At 53.8% G+C, this 15647-nt stretch overlaps 2 protein-coding genes across 5 annotated transcripts in view; one reads left to right on the top strand and one right to left on the bottom strand.

Annotated features, from left to right (window-relative positions):
• The window catches only part of LOC128827322 (NACHT, LRR and PYD domains-containing protein 3-like), a 34360-nt gene extending 28930 nt beyond the window's left edge, over positions 1-5430 (bottom strand). Inside the window, exons 1-2 of the mRNA XM_054011180.1 lie at positions 5310-5430; positions 2313-2446 (exon numbers count right to left, since the gene is read on the bottom strand). Of these exons, the coding sequence (XP_053867155.1) occupies positions 2313-2446; positions 5310-5430 (255 nt within the window). The remainder of the gene's footprint in view (positions 1-2312; positions 2447-5309) is intronic.
• Positions 5403-13153, top strand: CFAP126 (cilia and flagella associated protein 126). 4 transcript variants are annotated; one of them, XM_054010538.1, is made up of 5 exons: positions 5403-5455; positions 6718-6780; positions 7337-7417; positions 8317-8493; positions 9721-13153. In XM_054010538.1, exons 1-5 carry the CDS (start codon positions 5429-5431, stop codon positions 10879-10881), a joined length of 1509 nt encoding a protein of 502 aa, XP_053866513.1. In that variant the 5' UTR covers positions 5403-5428; the 3' UTR covers positions 10882-13153. The 4 variants fall into 4 exon arrangements, with proteins under 4 accessions (XP_053866513.1, XP_053866514.1, XP_053866516.1 ...); XM_054010539.1 differs by having other exon boundaries at positions 9996-10784; XM_054010541.1 differs by having other exon boundaries at positions 9591-9814.
• The last annotated feature ends 2494 nt before the right edge of the window (positions 13154-15647 follow it).

Raw genomic sequence — 15647 nt, 5'->3', positions numbered from 1 at the left:
TGTCTCCCACCCAGCCCGCTTCATTAGCTGGCTTTCCCTGCCTGACAGGGTGTACTACCTACTACGGAGCAGAGAGAAAAAACATTTGGGTAAAAACAAGCCCTGGCTAACGTGCAGCTCTTTCTGAAGTGCACCTGGCTTTAGTATTTAATTAGCCTCCACAAACTTATTTTCCTCGCCTGCAGAGTCCAGTGATCTCATCCCAAGAAGCCCTGGAATGCGATTCCTTCCGAGGACATGCTCAATCGAGACATAATGACATTGACTTGGTGTGCGGTAGAATGTAGTAAGAAGAGCACGGAATGGATTTTGTTAACACTATTGATCTGCTTGTGAATGATTTTGTGACTATACATATTGGTGATTTCTTTCTCTGAATGTCACTGTAGTTGGCAGTGAAAGTCGCTAGATTTGTCACTGGTCACTTTGACACTTATTTTCTCGCTAGGAAAACCAAAAAGTCACTAAATCTAGTGACAAAAATAGCTAAATTGGAAACACTACGGGGCTGCGCTGCCCACCCAATGCTCAGACCATGCCGCCCGGCCACCCAGCGCTCCAGGGCTGGCTGCCTGGTGCACCAGGGTGGGGGCACTGCTGCCACACCACCTGGCCACCTGGTGCTGGGGCCAGTAGTGGGGATGCTCTAGGCTCCTGCGGGGTAGGGGGGGCAGAAGGGGAGGGAGAGGAGAGGGGAGGGGGCCTTGGGCAGAAGGGGAGGGGCCAGGGGCTAGCCTCCCCCAACAGGCGGGTCACAGGCCGCCCATGACCTGACGGGCCAGCCAGCTCCAGTTAAAAGCACCATTGCACTCAAATTAAGGGTTTGTGTGTGTCATAACTATAAAGGGAAGGGTAACAGCTGTCCTGTGTACAGTACTATAAAATCCCTCCTGGCCAGAGACTCCAAAATCCTTTTCCCTGTAAAGGGTTAAGAAGCTCAGGTAACCTGGCTGGCATCTGACCCAAAGGACCAATAAGGGGACAAGATACTTTCAAATCTTGGTGGGAGGAAGGCTTTTGTTTGTGCTCTTAGTTTGGGAAGTTGTTCGCTCTTGGGATTGAGAGGGACCAGACATCAATCCAGGTTCTCCAAATCTTTCTGAACAAGTCTCTCATATTTCAAACTTGTAAGTGAACAGCCAGGCAAGGCGTGTTAGTTTTTATCTTTGTTTTCTCAACTTGTAAATGTACCTTTTACTAGAGTGTTTATCTCTGTTTGCTGTACTTTGAACCTAAGGCTAGAGGAGGGTCCTCTGAGCTCTTTAAGTTTGATTACCCTGTAAAGTTACTTTCCATCCTGATTTTACAGAGATGATTTTTACCTTTTTCTTTAATTAAAAGCCTTCTTTTTAAGAACCTGATTGATTTTTCCTTGTTTTTAGATCCAAGGGGGTTGGATCTTGATCCACCAGGAGTTGGTGGGAGGAAGGAGGGGGGATGGTTAATTTCTCCTTGTTTTAAGATCCAAGGGGTTTGGATCTGTATTAACCAGGGAATTGGTGAAGAGTTTCTCAAGGCTACCCAGGGAAGGGAATTAGCACATTGGGAGTGGTGGCAGTGGACCAGATCTAAGCTAGTAGTTAAGCTTAGAAGTTTTCATGCAGGCCCCCACATTTGTACCCTAAAGTTCAGAGTGGGGAAGCAGCCTTGACAGTGTGTGTGGACTGGACTCAGATTAGGGGCAGCACTTGAGTTATAGCTCGAGTTAACTCCGCATCACAGCCAAACCCTGAGACTGAGCACAGCGGGTGGGAGATTTAGTCAGTGTGCAGACAGGAGACCCTGCCTGCATCAGCCCCCAAAACTGCAGGGCTTATCTTTCGAGAAAGCAGCTTCATGCATGGGCACGTGAACCAGCTCAACGGGCCACAGCCTCCGGCAGTGAAAACTGAGCTGATCACTCACAGGGGTCATTGGATCAGCTGTGCAGAAACTGCAACCTTCCTGTTACGAGGCCAAAGTCAGCCCTGGTACAAGCAGGCGACTCCAGCGTGCTCCAGCCGTTTACAACGGGGCTGGATATAGGTCTGGGCCCCTGTGGAGAACCCTCAGGCGCGTCCTGGAGAGCAGGCTCTTTGGCTGAGCTCTTGCCAAGATCTCAGGCCCCTCGTGAAATGGAAAAGCCAAAGACACACACACCCACAGAGCTCCCTTCTGCAGAGCCACCTCCCGCCCGGCACCTCACTTTCATTTTCATTCTGCCTCACACCCAGAAAGCTGCAGTTTGGGGAGATTCTGCTCCTCTCCTCTGATCCCAGCACTCCCACTTGGGCAAGGAGGTGGGAAGAGCCCCAGGAAATCCTGTCACTTACTTTGCAGGCTCCAGGGAGGCGGCACCGTCTGTAGCAGATATCCCCGGCCCTGCACCGTCTGGGTTGCCGGACTCCTGTCCCCAGCAGGAAGGAAGGCCTGGAGTAGGAAAGCCCCGCCTCTATGTACACGTACACTGCACGATTTTTGAGTCATGTGGAGTCAAACAGGGCTCCTAAAGCGAGGGGGCGGCTGCCAGCCAGGCTGGAGGAGACTGGACTCAGTCACGTCTTTAGGGTGAAAGGACAAAGCCAACCCACTAGGACTGGAAAGATCCCATTGTGACCATGGTGGGATAGAGGGGACAGTGATGCCGCCTGGACACTGCAGCCTGGCCGTCTCACCGCAGAACAGGTACAGCAGGGGCACCGACAGGGCAAGTTGCCCCACCGCACGCACTCTGCCCCGAGAGGGGTCATCCTCTTTGATACTTTCAGGCTGCTAACGCTGCCAGCCAAGGGGGCCAACTGCTGCCAGTCGCAGGATGGTTTGGGTCAAGTGGGCCCACTAGGAACTGGACTGAGAACCACAAACTCATTGCACTCAGGACGTCTCAGAGACCCATCATGCGGGCATCCCTAAGAGAAGGAGAACAGGTGTCAGAGGCTGCATGTATCCAACAGCCCAGGACCGCCATGTCCCTGGTGCTAGCAGCAAGGAGAGGAGGCAGCAGCCAGATGGAAGCTGACAAGGGATTCCTCGGTGCACTGTGGTCACTTTCTGCTGGCATGGATGGAACTGCAAAGAAAACCTACAGAAAACCTACAGGCTTCCTCAGCCAGAGCAATTGACTTAGCAACGCTGCAGCCCTCCCACCCTGCCGGTGTCCCCAGGGTGGGGGCAGGAAGGTGGTGGTCAGGGTATCCTCGGGGGGCTCTTGCAGCCAGGTCACAAGCTAGGAAAGCTGGTAGTGCTGCTCTATTCTGTGCCGGGGGCCAAATGGGCTCCTGGCAGCACCAGGAGACACAAGCCATCCCTCCTCTATCCCTGAGCAGGGCTCAGCACCTACCCAGGGGTTCATACATCCCTGCCTCCCAGATACATGTAGGCACCTCGCATGAGATCTGCAAAAGCATTCAACTCCAGCTCCACAAAGGCACCTAACGCCCATTGATTTCTCTGGGAGTTAGGAATCTAAATACCTTCATCGACCCGGGCCTCAGGGTTGACCTAACTCTGCTCTCAGGGAAATAGTAAAACTTTCATTGACTTCAACTGGAGCAGAGTCAAGCCAATACTGAGCACTTTTTGAAATCCCATCCCTTTGCGTATTCCCAGAGGACTTCCCTGGATACCTCAATCGATTATGGGGCAGGTGCCCAGCTCCTCCTGTCAGCACTTTGGCCATAGCAAAGGTTATATGCCACCAGCATTTGCACTATTTCCTCACAAATCTCCTCTGTTTGGGGTTTGTTTTATTTATTGAATTAAGAAAAAAAAAAGCAGGTTTGTGCCCTTTTTTGCTTCTTTCTGGTGCCTGGAGAAGGCCTGTAGGGGTGAAGGGGGCAGCTCTGTCTGGTGTTTACCATGGAATGCCCAAAATATCAAATCTGAGCTTCCCTGGTTTTGCTGGAGCACTTCCCGGAGGACCCAGAAAGGTGTGTTGGGAGCTTTCATAGCAGGAGTGTTGACCCTTTAGGAATCTGCCAACTGTTCATCAGGTGTTTGAGTCCGTGCTCTGGGAAGCTGTGCTGACACCCACAATGCAATGATCCAACAGCGGATGAAAGGAGCGCTGTGCAGGGATACAGCGTAGGTGTTTCCCTGCTAAACGATCTGCAGCGATTTGCACCATTACAAGGGCATATGGAGCAACCAACGTATACATACAACTGAAGTGCCTGTGTAAACCACACACCTTCTGGGTGTGGTGTTCTGTCCCAGCTAGTGGCACTGAGACCACTTAGAGAGAGAGTTAAATGAGTCTGCTCTACAGCCTTACCTAACAACGAGGTGGCTTTTAGCTCATGCACTAAGCTCCAGAGGTCCCAGGTTCGATCCTGCCTGCCAATGACTGGGGTCTGTCAACGTTGCAACTGTAATAACACAGCTGCAATGACATGGGCTGCACTGAGCCAAGTGATAATCTAGGAAGTTCAGCTTCAGACATCAGAACTTGCTGGGAGCCAGTCCTGCCCCTCTGGAACATGCCCTGCAGTCCCGCACAGCTGGGACTGGGGAGGCAGAAATCCAGCAGCTGTGGTTAGCCCAAATTAGCCACAAGGTGTCACTTTTGCTCTGCATCCGAAAATGCTGCTCTCCTGCAGTGACTGTCTGTCTCCTGTATGTATGTCCTGCCCCTTGCCCCGCTCCTGCTGCTGTTTGGGTTTCATTCCAGCCCTTCTCTGATGGGGACTGCCAGCTGGCCATGACACCAGCCACACAAGGTGGCAGCTTGGTGCAATGAGCACAGGGCAGGTGCTGGGCGCCTCTGGTAGCAGCCCAGCAGGTTCACTGGCCTAAGCCTGTGCTTTTGCCTCCCTACGGGCCACAATTTCATGTTTCCGAGGAACAGACGGACCATCACTGTTAACCCGGCCTGTGCAGTGGGGTGGCTGCAGGGCTCAGCAGCCGGCATGGCCCGAGCCGGGGCAGACTCAGGCCTGGGCCAGCTGCTGTTTGCGGCCCAGACTTAGGGTGACTAGATAGCTAGTGTGAAAACCGGGGGGGGGGGAATAGGCACCTATATAAGACAAAGCCCCAATTCTCGGGACTGTCCCTATAAAAAGGGGACACTTGGTCACCCTGTCTGGGCGGGGCAGGCTCTGCCAGTAGCAACCAGGAGCTAAACACAGGGCCCGGCTAGTCACCAGCGGCTGTAATGCCCCCCCCCGCACACTCCCACGGGGACAGGAGCAGGGAGCCCGGGCCGGGCCAGCGCAGCCCCTGTCTGCGCGCGACGTTCCCTGGGTCGGGCAGCGCCGGGAGGCGGAGTCAGCGCGTCAGACGGGGGCGGATGCCGCGGGGCCACAGGGAGGGCTCAGCTCTCGGACAGTTACGCGAGACTTTGTGAGATTCGGGGACGGAACCAGGGCGCTGTTTCCCCATTGGTTGCTGTCTGCCCCGCATGGTTGCTAGGAGACAAGTGTAAACAGAGCGGAAAGCTGCCGGAGGCGGCATGGCAACGAACTACAAAGCGGGGCAGGTGAGAGCTGGGGGGCGGGGACCCCCCGGTACCCTAATGACCCCGGCCCTACCCCCCCACGAGACCCCACCGACCCCACCCCCACCCGCCTCGCTGACCCCTGTCCCCCCCGCGGACCCCACTGACCCCAGTCCTACCCTGCCCGACCCCTCTTACATCCTCCATGGGTCCCACCAACCCAGGCCCTACCCCCCATGGTACTGCCCACCTCCCACGGGCCCCCCAGAGAACTCCCCCCCCAACCTCCCAACACCCCCAGACCTCCCCACGGGTCTGCCCCTCAGCCCTACCTCTCCCAAACCACCCCCCACAGGCACCAACCTGGGGCCCCTAACCTGTCCCCATGCCCCCCCCAACACTGCCCTAGTCCAAGCCATCTAGGTCCCCCAACACTCCCCTCAGGCCTGACACTCCCTTAGGTCCCCCACTAACACCCCCCCATTCCAACCTCTCCCCCAATGAGACAGATCCCTACACAGAACCCCCCAGAGAAACAATCTCCTCCCCTGAGACTGCCTCCCACACAGCCCCACCCAACACCTTCAGCTTTTGCCCCCTCAGGCTGCCCCTTTTCGATGGCAGGTCCAGCCTGGGCCCTGCCACCACAGCTGTGGGGGGCTCTTGGCCAGGGCTTCCCACCCATGCATGGCCGGGAATTCGGAATCATGCCCACCCCCTTTACAGCAGAGGAAACTGAGGCCCAGTGGGAGGCAACTTGTCCAAGGTCGCAGTGCAGGTGTATCTAGGGTCCCTGGCTCCAAGCTAACCCATGGCCCGCTCCCAGCCCGAGCTCCTTCCCCCAGGCCAGGCTGCCTGCCCATTGGGCCATGCTGGAAGCTCATGATCTTGGTGTTTCTGGGTTGTTTCACAGGCTCCAGGGGTAGCTTGCATGCATTCCAAGCAGGAATATGTTTTTGTGAGCCCTCCTCACCACTGGCCCCCTGCTGTTAAGGGCACAAGGGTGTCAGTGCAACTGGATGGGCTGGAGAGATCTCTGACAGGGGAGGTGGTAGGTTTGGGAAATGGGCCATCCCAGACTATTTAAGCATACCCTGAGTATCTGCTGTGGGCGTAGGGTGACCAGATGTCCTGATTTTATAGGGACAGTCCTGATATTTGGGGCTTTCTTTTATCTGGGCTCCTATTACCCCACACCCCCATCCTGATTTTTCATACTTGCTATCTGGTCACCCTAAGAGGGCGGTGGAACTCTCTGGCTCTGCTGCCTCTGTTTAATGGTCTGCCCCCTCTCTCTTTTGCAGTATGAGGATGCCTTCATTGCACAGAATTTGCAAAACTGGACCCTGCCCAAGCTCTACAAGGAGGTAGGACGCCTCTGCCCTCACCCTGCATTGCCTGCGCTCCCCTTTCACGGGGACGCGTCTCAGAGCTCTCTGCAGGCCTCACTGTGCTGCAGCTGTACCTCACCTGTGCAGGAAGGGTGGCTGCACCGTCTCACAACACAGCGCGCACCCAGGAGCCTCTTAGCCCAACGGCCTCCTCTGCTGTTCTTCCTGGCTGCTGCCAGTCAGGAGTTGTTAGCCTCTAACATGAGTTGGAATCCAATGGAAGGGTGTGGCGATAAGATAGTGTCAATAGAGCTAGAGTAATCTGGAGACAGACCCTGCCTCCCACTTGCCTCTGTGCTGGGATCACACCAGGGTGGGCCAGGCAGCCAGTTTGGGGATCTACAAGTTTGGATCACATGCAGCTGGGAAACCCTGTTTGCCCAGGCCCCAATGCTGAGAGCCAGGGTGATGGACTCCCGCTGCCCTCCCAGGCACTCCCTCATAGCCCAGCCCCACAGTGGCTGTTTCCGTCCATTTCTGTTCTGCCTCCACGTCGGCAGTTTAACCCCTGTTTTTTTCCTTCTGCCCTCAGCACCCCTCTGCCCGGGAAGGCTACACCCAATTTATAGCCAATGACCGAGGACACCTGCTCCCCACAGTGCCACGTTCAAAGGTGAGTGGGCTGCTTTGGCTCCTGTCTGCTAAGCAGTTTTCAGGGTTTGGAGTCGGGAGCCCAGTAAGTGGGCAAGTAACTATCTGCCTTGTCTCTGGTGCCCGTCACCATGGTATCTAAGCCCTGCCAGGTACATCAAACCTGCACTGTGAAGGCTATAGGGAACTAAACTGAGCAGCAGTGTCCATGCCCTGGGTGATCAGATGGCGACAACTCCTCTTCCTCATGTCCCCTTGTTGAATCACATTGAGAAGTTAACCCTGAAGGCCCCTGCCCATTAGCACTCAGTGCTGGTGCTGGCCCCAGGGAGGGGTGTGATCACGAACAGGAGGGGATGTGCCCATGAGCCCCCACCAGAGAGGGTGCTGCATTTTGCCCTTCCTGGCCTGGGTTTGAGGGAGTTCTGCGTGGGGAAGTTATTTTCTAACCATGAGCTAGGAAACCAGCTGGTTTATGCAGGGCCCATCTTTCCCCAGGCACCCAACCCACTGTGCAGAGCCCTCTCCTGGTAACACTAGCTCTGCCTGGTGAGGTGAAAGCCCAGGCTGTGCCTCCCTTAGAGAGGGTGCAGCTAGCCAGGGCCAGCATTTAGTTAGCCCAGGAAGTTGATGCAGAGGAGCCAGGGGCAGCAGCTGGATTCCTGGGTTGTTCCTGCCTCCCTCAGAACTAGAGCTAGGGAAGCTAAAATTGTGTGTGAACCTGGTTGTTGCTGGCTGGGTTTCCCTGCGGGGCAGGAAGCTTTGGGTAGTGGGGGTCTCACTGCCAGCTGGCAGGGTTCAGCCCCCTTCAAACATGGCTGTAGCAGGCCTTTGATGCCAGTGCAGACAGGGCTGCTCTGTCTCGGAGAGTTCTCAGGGCTCTGCCGCCCAAGACCAAAGCCATCTCCCCCTGCCCTGCAGGCTTCCCCCTGGGGCACATTTATGGGAACCTGGGAGATGCCACTGAAGATTCCCCCAGCCAAACTGAACCTGACCTCCCGCTCGGCTGCCGCAGCCTCGCACCTCACGGACTGGATCCACAAGTCCACTGCACTGACCAGCGCCTGCAACGGCCTCCGCCCGCAGATCACTGGCAAGGTAGGGAGCCCTGTGTGCAGGGGCCACACCTTCCTACAGGGAGCAGACAGCCCCTGTTTGCTGAGGCTTGGCTTGAACCCTTGCAGAACAAAGTGGGGGGGCCCAGCCTGTGGGCCTCCTCAATGGGCACTAGGAAATGGCAAGTGTATATAACTGTTGGCAATAACCTGTGCCTGGCCTGACTGACACGAGGGTGTCTGGGTCTCTGAGCTGGGCAAGTGAGCAGAGAGAGGCTGTGCCCCAAAATACCAAAGCCAGGGTTTATAAAGCCAGCTGGGGGTGTCCCAAAGGCAGATTTCAAGGACACTCTCCTAGCCTCTTGTCCATCCTTTCAGAGTGTATTTAATCTCCTGAACATGGCAGCCTGTGCTGTGCTGGGGAGGGGCTGACTCAGCTGCATGGCAAAGGCACCTCAATGGGCTGCCACACACCCATCAGCAACCCACACACAAAACCCTAATCTCTGTACTCAGCATAGCAGAGGCTAATGCTGAGGGTTCGTTCTCATCTCACATAGTAATGTGCTCTGGAAACTGACAGCCCCTGGTATTTGGGGAGGTGCTGGGGGGTTTTCTCTGCTGGCTTGCAGGGCTGCATCGGCCAGTGTGATGGGGCTGTTAGGTTCAGTATAGCATTGGTTGTGCACTCTGCTGTGGCAGCTTGGGGCATGTGCCCATGCAGTGCTGCAGCTGTGCCAGCAGGGGGAGCTCACAAACCACAGCTCTCACTATTGCCAGTCTCCAGGTACTAAGTGGGAGCTGCCCAGAATGCAGAAATGCCCCTGCCCCAGCTGCTCCTGGTAGTGCTGAGTGGCATCTCTTTTCTTACCTGACAAACTCGCTCTTGCACAGAAGCCCATGCCCCAAGCAGGTAGGGACCTTTGACCTCTGCCCACATTGCCCTCCCAAGGGAGGAGCTGGGAACCCATAGACCTATGGTGGATGTAGGTCATGTTGGGTACACTACCCAGGGCAGGAAGAAGGGGCACCTGGTAATAGGTAGGCAGGTCAAGCCTGACAAGTTTTCCCAGTGGCCAGAATCCCTTCTTGAACTCACAGGACACTGGCCAGCCCGTTTCTAAAGGATTGATTTTGCAGCACTGACAGGAAGGTCTCCAATGCCGCTGGGGTCAATGATGGGAGCAGACGGGCCCCGGCCCTGGGTGGTGCTTGAGCAGCACCAGTTCATCCTCAGATGTCAGTGGAAATAACTCCTTCCCTTCTGCAGTGCTGCTGGAACGGGCTATCACCTACTAGGAATGCAGAGACCCAGGCAGAGGAAGAACTGCAGCAAACCCTCTCTGCATGGGGGCCCAGGTGCAGAGTCCAACTGGCAGTAAAGAGCTTGCCTATAGTGCCAGCTCTGCCCTTCACATTCCTCTCCCCCTCTGGCTTCGCAGTGCTCCTCCATGGCACTGATGGCCTCTGTGCAGCACCCCAGCAGGGTTCAAAGCACCAAGGGCAGGGTTCAAACCACCATTGCGCTTCTTCCTCCCTAAACAGCCTCGAGAGCCTGAATCACACACGCAGCCCACAAAGGAGCTTTCCAGTAAGAACAGCCGAGCATCTAGCAGAGGCTCCCAGGGCCCCAGGTCCTCAGCCAAAATGCCCCCTGAAGAAGAGGCTTATCACAAAGGATCCACCCCCTCCAAGGTCCCACTATCACGCCAGCCTGGCTGCATGGATGTTCGAATCAAAGGAGCTACCTCCCAAGAGATCTCAGGTTCGCGCAAGCCAGGATCAAAGGAGGCTTGGCACAGAGGAAGCATATCATCTGAGGTCCCATTGTCACGCCAACCCGGCTGCATGGATGTTCGAATCAAAGAGATCTCCTCACCCAAAGTCCCAGCTTCCAACCGACCTCCTTCAAGGGAAGCTAATCCCAGGCGAGCCATCTCTGCCGAAGTCCCAGCTGCAAGTCGACCTGGGTCAATGGAGGCTAAAGCCAAAGGAGTCAGCTCACCTGAGCTCGTGGTTTCAGGTTGTCCTGGGTCAATGGAGGCCAGTCCCAGGGGAGCCATCTCACTTGAGGCCTTGGCATCAGGCCGCCCTGGTTCAAAGGCTAGCGAAGCAGCTGAGACCCAGAAGAGGATGTCAAGGAGGGCAGCAGAGGGGAACGGGAGCATGTCACCCAAGATGGAAGGGTCAGCAAGATCCCAGTCCTGCCCTGAAGAAAGATTTGAGCAAACATTCAACTGAAGGTCAAAGCAAATTCTATGCCCGAGACACGAACGCTAATGAGATCAAGGACAAACATCTTGCTCAGCATTTCAAGCTTTCTGGCCCTATACTTTCTTCAGTTCTAGTCACCTTCATCCCCAGGCTGGAGGTGTTTCCTTTCCCTCCATCTAGTTGTAAATCTCAACTTTTAATCCTGTTTGTGAGCTAGATTCTTTGCGAGTAGGAACTTCCCCCCGCCCCGGATAAGAGTGAGCCCAACCGACCCAGCAGTGACACAATCGACTTCCCAGCCTGTTGAGCCCCAAGGTCGGGGCTCTCAGACCAAGACGCTGCCTCACAGGGACATTCACCCATATGCACAAATTGCTTTTCAACCTGAGCATAGGAACAAAACCAGCCAGGGCTGATGCCCAGGTTGGCAAGAGGGTGGTTGGTTCTGAAGGAGCCCAAGTGATGCTGATGATTCGACAGTACCATGTGGCCAGCGTGTGTGTTCATGGTAATCAACACAAAAATAAAACTAAAAAAAAAAAAAAACACAACAAAAAAAATCTCCCACCTGTTTTCATTTACCATCATTAGCACCAGTGGCGGGCCATGGGCTGACACTCACCGTCCACTCCCACAAGCGTTAGCACCGAGGGCCATGGGCCGGCACTCACCCTCCATCCACCATGGCTCCTGACAGCATGCTTGGTGCTGCAGCATCAGATCATGCTAGAACACAGTATGCTGGGCCTCTTGCTCTCCATGGGTCACGTCTATGTTCTAATTGCAGGGGGGCTACAATCTTCTCCATTTCAGGCTGATTAGCTGCAGCCCTGGGGCTCCGGGTGAGATGCCTTTGCAGCCACTCGTGGACTCACCGAGTTTGATATGTTGAGTGCTTTCCTGCAGGGTTGGCTCTTCTTCTAGCACAGCTAAGAGCTTCATTCACCCCAGTAACAACAGCCAATGGGGAGCAGTCTAGAGTCATGGAGCAAACACAAAGCCAGTCGCCAGGGGGGCTCTGTGCAGTTCTGACTCCGTCCCAAGGGGATGCAGGCTGCAATGCCTCAGTATTGCACCATCTGTAGCATCACGTTTTCAGGCTGGCTCTTGTCTGCCCAGCATGGGGGAGGGGGAGCCAGGCCTACCGCACTCAGCGCTGGCAGAAGAATCATCTTTGCGACGCATGGGGGATGCTTTCACTGCACTGTAGGTCCCCTGTGCTTGTCTAAAATGCAGTGATGAGCAGGGGGAGGGGGCTGGCAGGGGCTAGGGAACCCAACACCTCTCAGCAGCTGGTTTGAACCCAGCCCAGGATCGGAGTGAGCCAGATGCAGTGCACAGAACAGCGATCAGATTGTGGGAGCAGGGGGCATTCTGCAATTCCTAACAGGCATCATCGAGCTCTCTAACAGCAGCCCCAGAGAGGCCCCAGCTTGAATGGAGATGGAGGCTGGGTGGAGCTCTCCAGAGCAAGGCCTGTGGGCCAAGGGAAGCAGGTGAGGCAGCACCTTTATTAGCATCAATTTGCATTACAGAAAAATAACTTATAAGAGTCAGGCTGGAGGGCAACAGGCCTCGGCTGTAACATGCATCACCTGGCCAAAGCCCTTAGCGCACCTGATCCTGTCTGGCCCCACCTACAGCGAGGCTATGGCACACGCTCCCAGCTAGACAATGCCACCACAGGGGCCCAGCATTAGGCTCCTCCATGCTCATCCTGCCCTCCCACTCTGACTCACCTCCCTTTGCTGGTCCCAACCTGAAGAAGTTTGATCAGCAGCAGCTGAGGAGCATGGGTGCACAAGGGCACACAGGACTGGATCCTCCCAATCCCACCCTGGTATGCCTTCCATCAAATAGAAGCCACACCCAGTGCCTCCTAGCGAGCCCAGAATAACCTGCAGGAACTTAACCAGTTGGCCAGTGACATCCACCCGACTCTCTTAAGATGAGATGCAAGCCTAGGTTCGATTTTACAAGGCAGGTTTCAAATGGACAGAAAAATTGTAGGCAAAACACCAGAAAGGGCATGATGGAAACATGGCTGCTCCGCTTTCTGCGACTGTAAAACCAGTGCCTGCCTCTGCTGCTTCTCCCCCAGAGTTACCAGGTCCTGGGCTGCCCTGATTCCCCAGAACTCAGAGCATGGCCTCCCATCGCCCTGTCTGTATTGAAGCCAACTCGGTGCCGGGAGCATTTGTGAGAGGGTAATTAGGCATGGCAAAGTCCAAACTTAACAGTTGGCATGTGCCAAACAACAACTGATTAGAAATCAAGAGGACTCCAATTGAAAGTCATTTTGGCAACTGCAGAATATAATTGGTTTTAAAGCTGAAATACAACAATTTTCACTCTTTGGGAGAAGGTAACTCCTGATGAGCTGCCATCAGTGGATGGCTGCAGAATAGTGATCTACGAAGGGGGTGGGATTAAGTCTGTGTCCCCATCCCCCCAACACACACACTTTCTGATGGGGAGGGGAAGGCTGGAGGTTTGTCCCTGCTTGATTTTTGAATTTGGAGATTCAGGTCTTCTCTGGGCTTGGAGACCTCTGTGGTGACTGAAGAACCAGTGAGGATGACAACATCGCAGAAGTGAAAGCTGAACACCTGGCAGGGGGAAGGGTTTATTCAGACTGTTACACTCCTGTGTTTGCTTTTGCTGTTTTGTGTTTTGCAATTTTGTAATTGTAAACTAGGAATCATCAAGCAGGTGTTTCCAGTGGGATCCCGCAGGGACCGGTTCTCTGCCCTATGCTATTTAACATTTGTTTCAATAACCTTGAAGAAAACATCAAATCATCACTGATAAAGTTTGCAGATGATACAAAAATCGGGGGAGTGGTAAGTAATGAAGATGACAGGTCACTGACACAGCAATCTGGATACTTGGTAAATCAGGCGGAAGCAAACAATATGCATTTGAACATGGCTAAATGTAAACGTATACATCTAAGAATAATGAATGTCAGTCATACATGCACAACGGGGGACTCTTTTCCTGAGAAGCACTGACTGTGAAAAAGATTGGAGGATCATGGTGGATAATCAGCTGAATCTCTGGATGCATAAACCGGAATCTCGAGTAGAAGCAGAGGGGTTATTTTACTTCTGTACTTGGCACTGCTGGAATACCATGTCCAGTTCTGAAGTCCAGAATTCAAGAAGAATATTGATAAATTGGGGAGGGTTTAGAAAGCCATGAGAACGATTAAAGGATTAGAAAACAGACCTTACAGTGATTGACCACCTTGAGTCTATCTACTTAGCGTAACAAAAAGCTGGTTAAGGGGTGATTTGATCAAAGTCTGTAAGTATTTACATGGGGAACAAATATTTAATAATGAGCTCTTCAGTTTAGCAGAGAAAAGTATAACACAATCCAGTGGATGGAAGTTGAAGCTAGAAAAATTCAGACTGAAAATAAAGTGTAAATTTTTAACTGTGAGAGTAATTAACCATTGGAACAATTTACCAAGGGTCAGAGTGGATTCTCCCCCGTGGCCAATTTTCTAAAAGCTCTGCTCTATTCATTATTTTGAGGCATTCCTCCCCTTTATCCAAGGGGTCAGACAAGATGATTGCAGTGGTCCCTTCTGGTCTTGGAATTTATGAATCTAATGTCAGTGACTAACCTTTTGGATAAAGGAAGTCTTTGCCAAAGACTCTACCCCTTCCCTTTTAACTAGTGCTCCCTTCATAGATATCCTGAGACCCCCGGACAGACATCCCCCACCAAAACCAGGACAAGCAAACTGGACGCTGCTAATATTTCTAAAAGCAAAAAACCCTTTCAGCCCCTGCCAGGCCCCCGATCCAGCACAGACACGGTGCCTACACCCCATCTTGTACAAATGCTTTTCAGGGCACTTTAAGCACACTCTCCTCTGTCCATGGTCACCACTTGCACCAGGCCCTGACCTTACCACTGGGGCCTCCAGATCAGCCCATGCTTCTGTTCAGTCACTACCCACCTGGCCCACTTGGGGGACCAGTGAAAGACTAAAGCTGGTAGCCACCAAAAGGCAGCGCTGTTAGCTGGCTCCATGACATTGGAAGGGAAGGAGGATTATCTCTCTGCCTCCTCTGGGAGAGGCGCCCATGCACCACTGCCTCTCTGGGTCTGCACCTTCACTGACAGTTATAGGGCACTTCCCCCACACTGCTCTGCCACCAGCACTGGCTAGAGTGGTTATAGCCTCATGCATCTTAACCCCATGACAACCCAGTGGTAAATGCATCCGCAGGTAGTGCACACAAGGGCCTAGAGCTGTCAGGGGAGTTATAACCTCACTGTTACTCTGAGGCCAAACCCTCACTAGGCATTGGACACCAAAGCACCCAGAGCTGAAGCATTGTGTGGGAGGAACCTTGTGCTGCTATTGCTGGCCCTGGAGCCATTTTGGAGACAGCGGAATTCATGTTTCAGGGCAGTCCATGCTGGCTCCACAGCATCAACAGGAGGGGGAGGAAAACCCCTCCTGCAGACAGAGTCAACAGCTCCATAGAGGAGGCAGAGCCCCTGAATAGGAAGGAGCCATTTTTACAGTCACTTGGCAGAGCAGAACAGAACAGAGGCTCCAAGTGTAAACGCAACTACTGGAGCACATTGGGTTTTAGCAGCACTCTCCAGCAGCCTGCACCTGGGGCACTAGCACAAAGCGAGCACGGGCTGGGTTTGAAATGCCACCACACTGAGCCGGGAGCATTTCACATCTGTGTAAATGACCATGGGGTGCAGGCCCAGAGTCAGGCTTCTCAACTGCATACCCAAAGGGTAGCCAGTCACTATGGGCTCCATAACATGAGATCAGAGGACCCCGACTCCCATGTCACACCACACACCTCTGCGCTGCTTCCCTGAAGAGAACACGACATTCTCCATCCACTCAGGGTAAATTCTCCATGTGTCTCTGTTCAGATTTCGGATGTTTCATTAGAGTATCGAAAAGCCAAAGTGGCAGCTCATTTGAAAATCTGTAAC

The sequence above is a fragment of the Malaclemys terrapin genome, chromosome 21, assembly GCF_027887155.1.
Source record: "Malaclemys terrapin pileata isolate rMalTer1 chromosome 21, rMalTer1.hap1, whole genome shotgun sequence".
Classification (NCBI taxonomy): domain Eukaryota; kingdom Metazoa; phylum Chordata; order Testudines; family Emydidae; genus Malaclemys; species Malaclemys terrapin.
This window is presented reverse-complemented; position numbering and strand designations above follow the sequence as displayed.

Bases quoted from the DNA above. Each gene is read 5' to 3' on its own strand.
- CFAP126 (XM_054010538.1), top strand. From the start codon at position 5,429: ATGGCAACGAACTACAAAGCGGGGCAG. The intron at 6,781-7,336 runs GTAGGACGCCTC...TTCTGCCCTCAG, and splicing joins TGCCCAAGCTCTACAAGGAG to CACCCCTCTGCCCGGGAAGG. The intron at 8,494-9,720 runs GTAGGGAGCCCT...TCCCTTCTGCAG, and splicing joins GCCCGCAGATCACTGGCAAG to TGCTGCTGGAACGGGCTATC.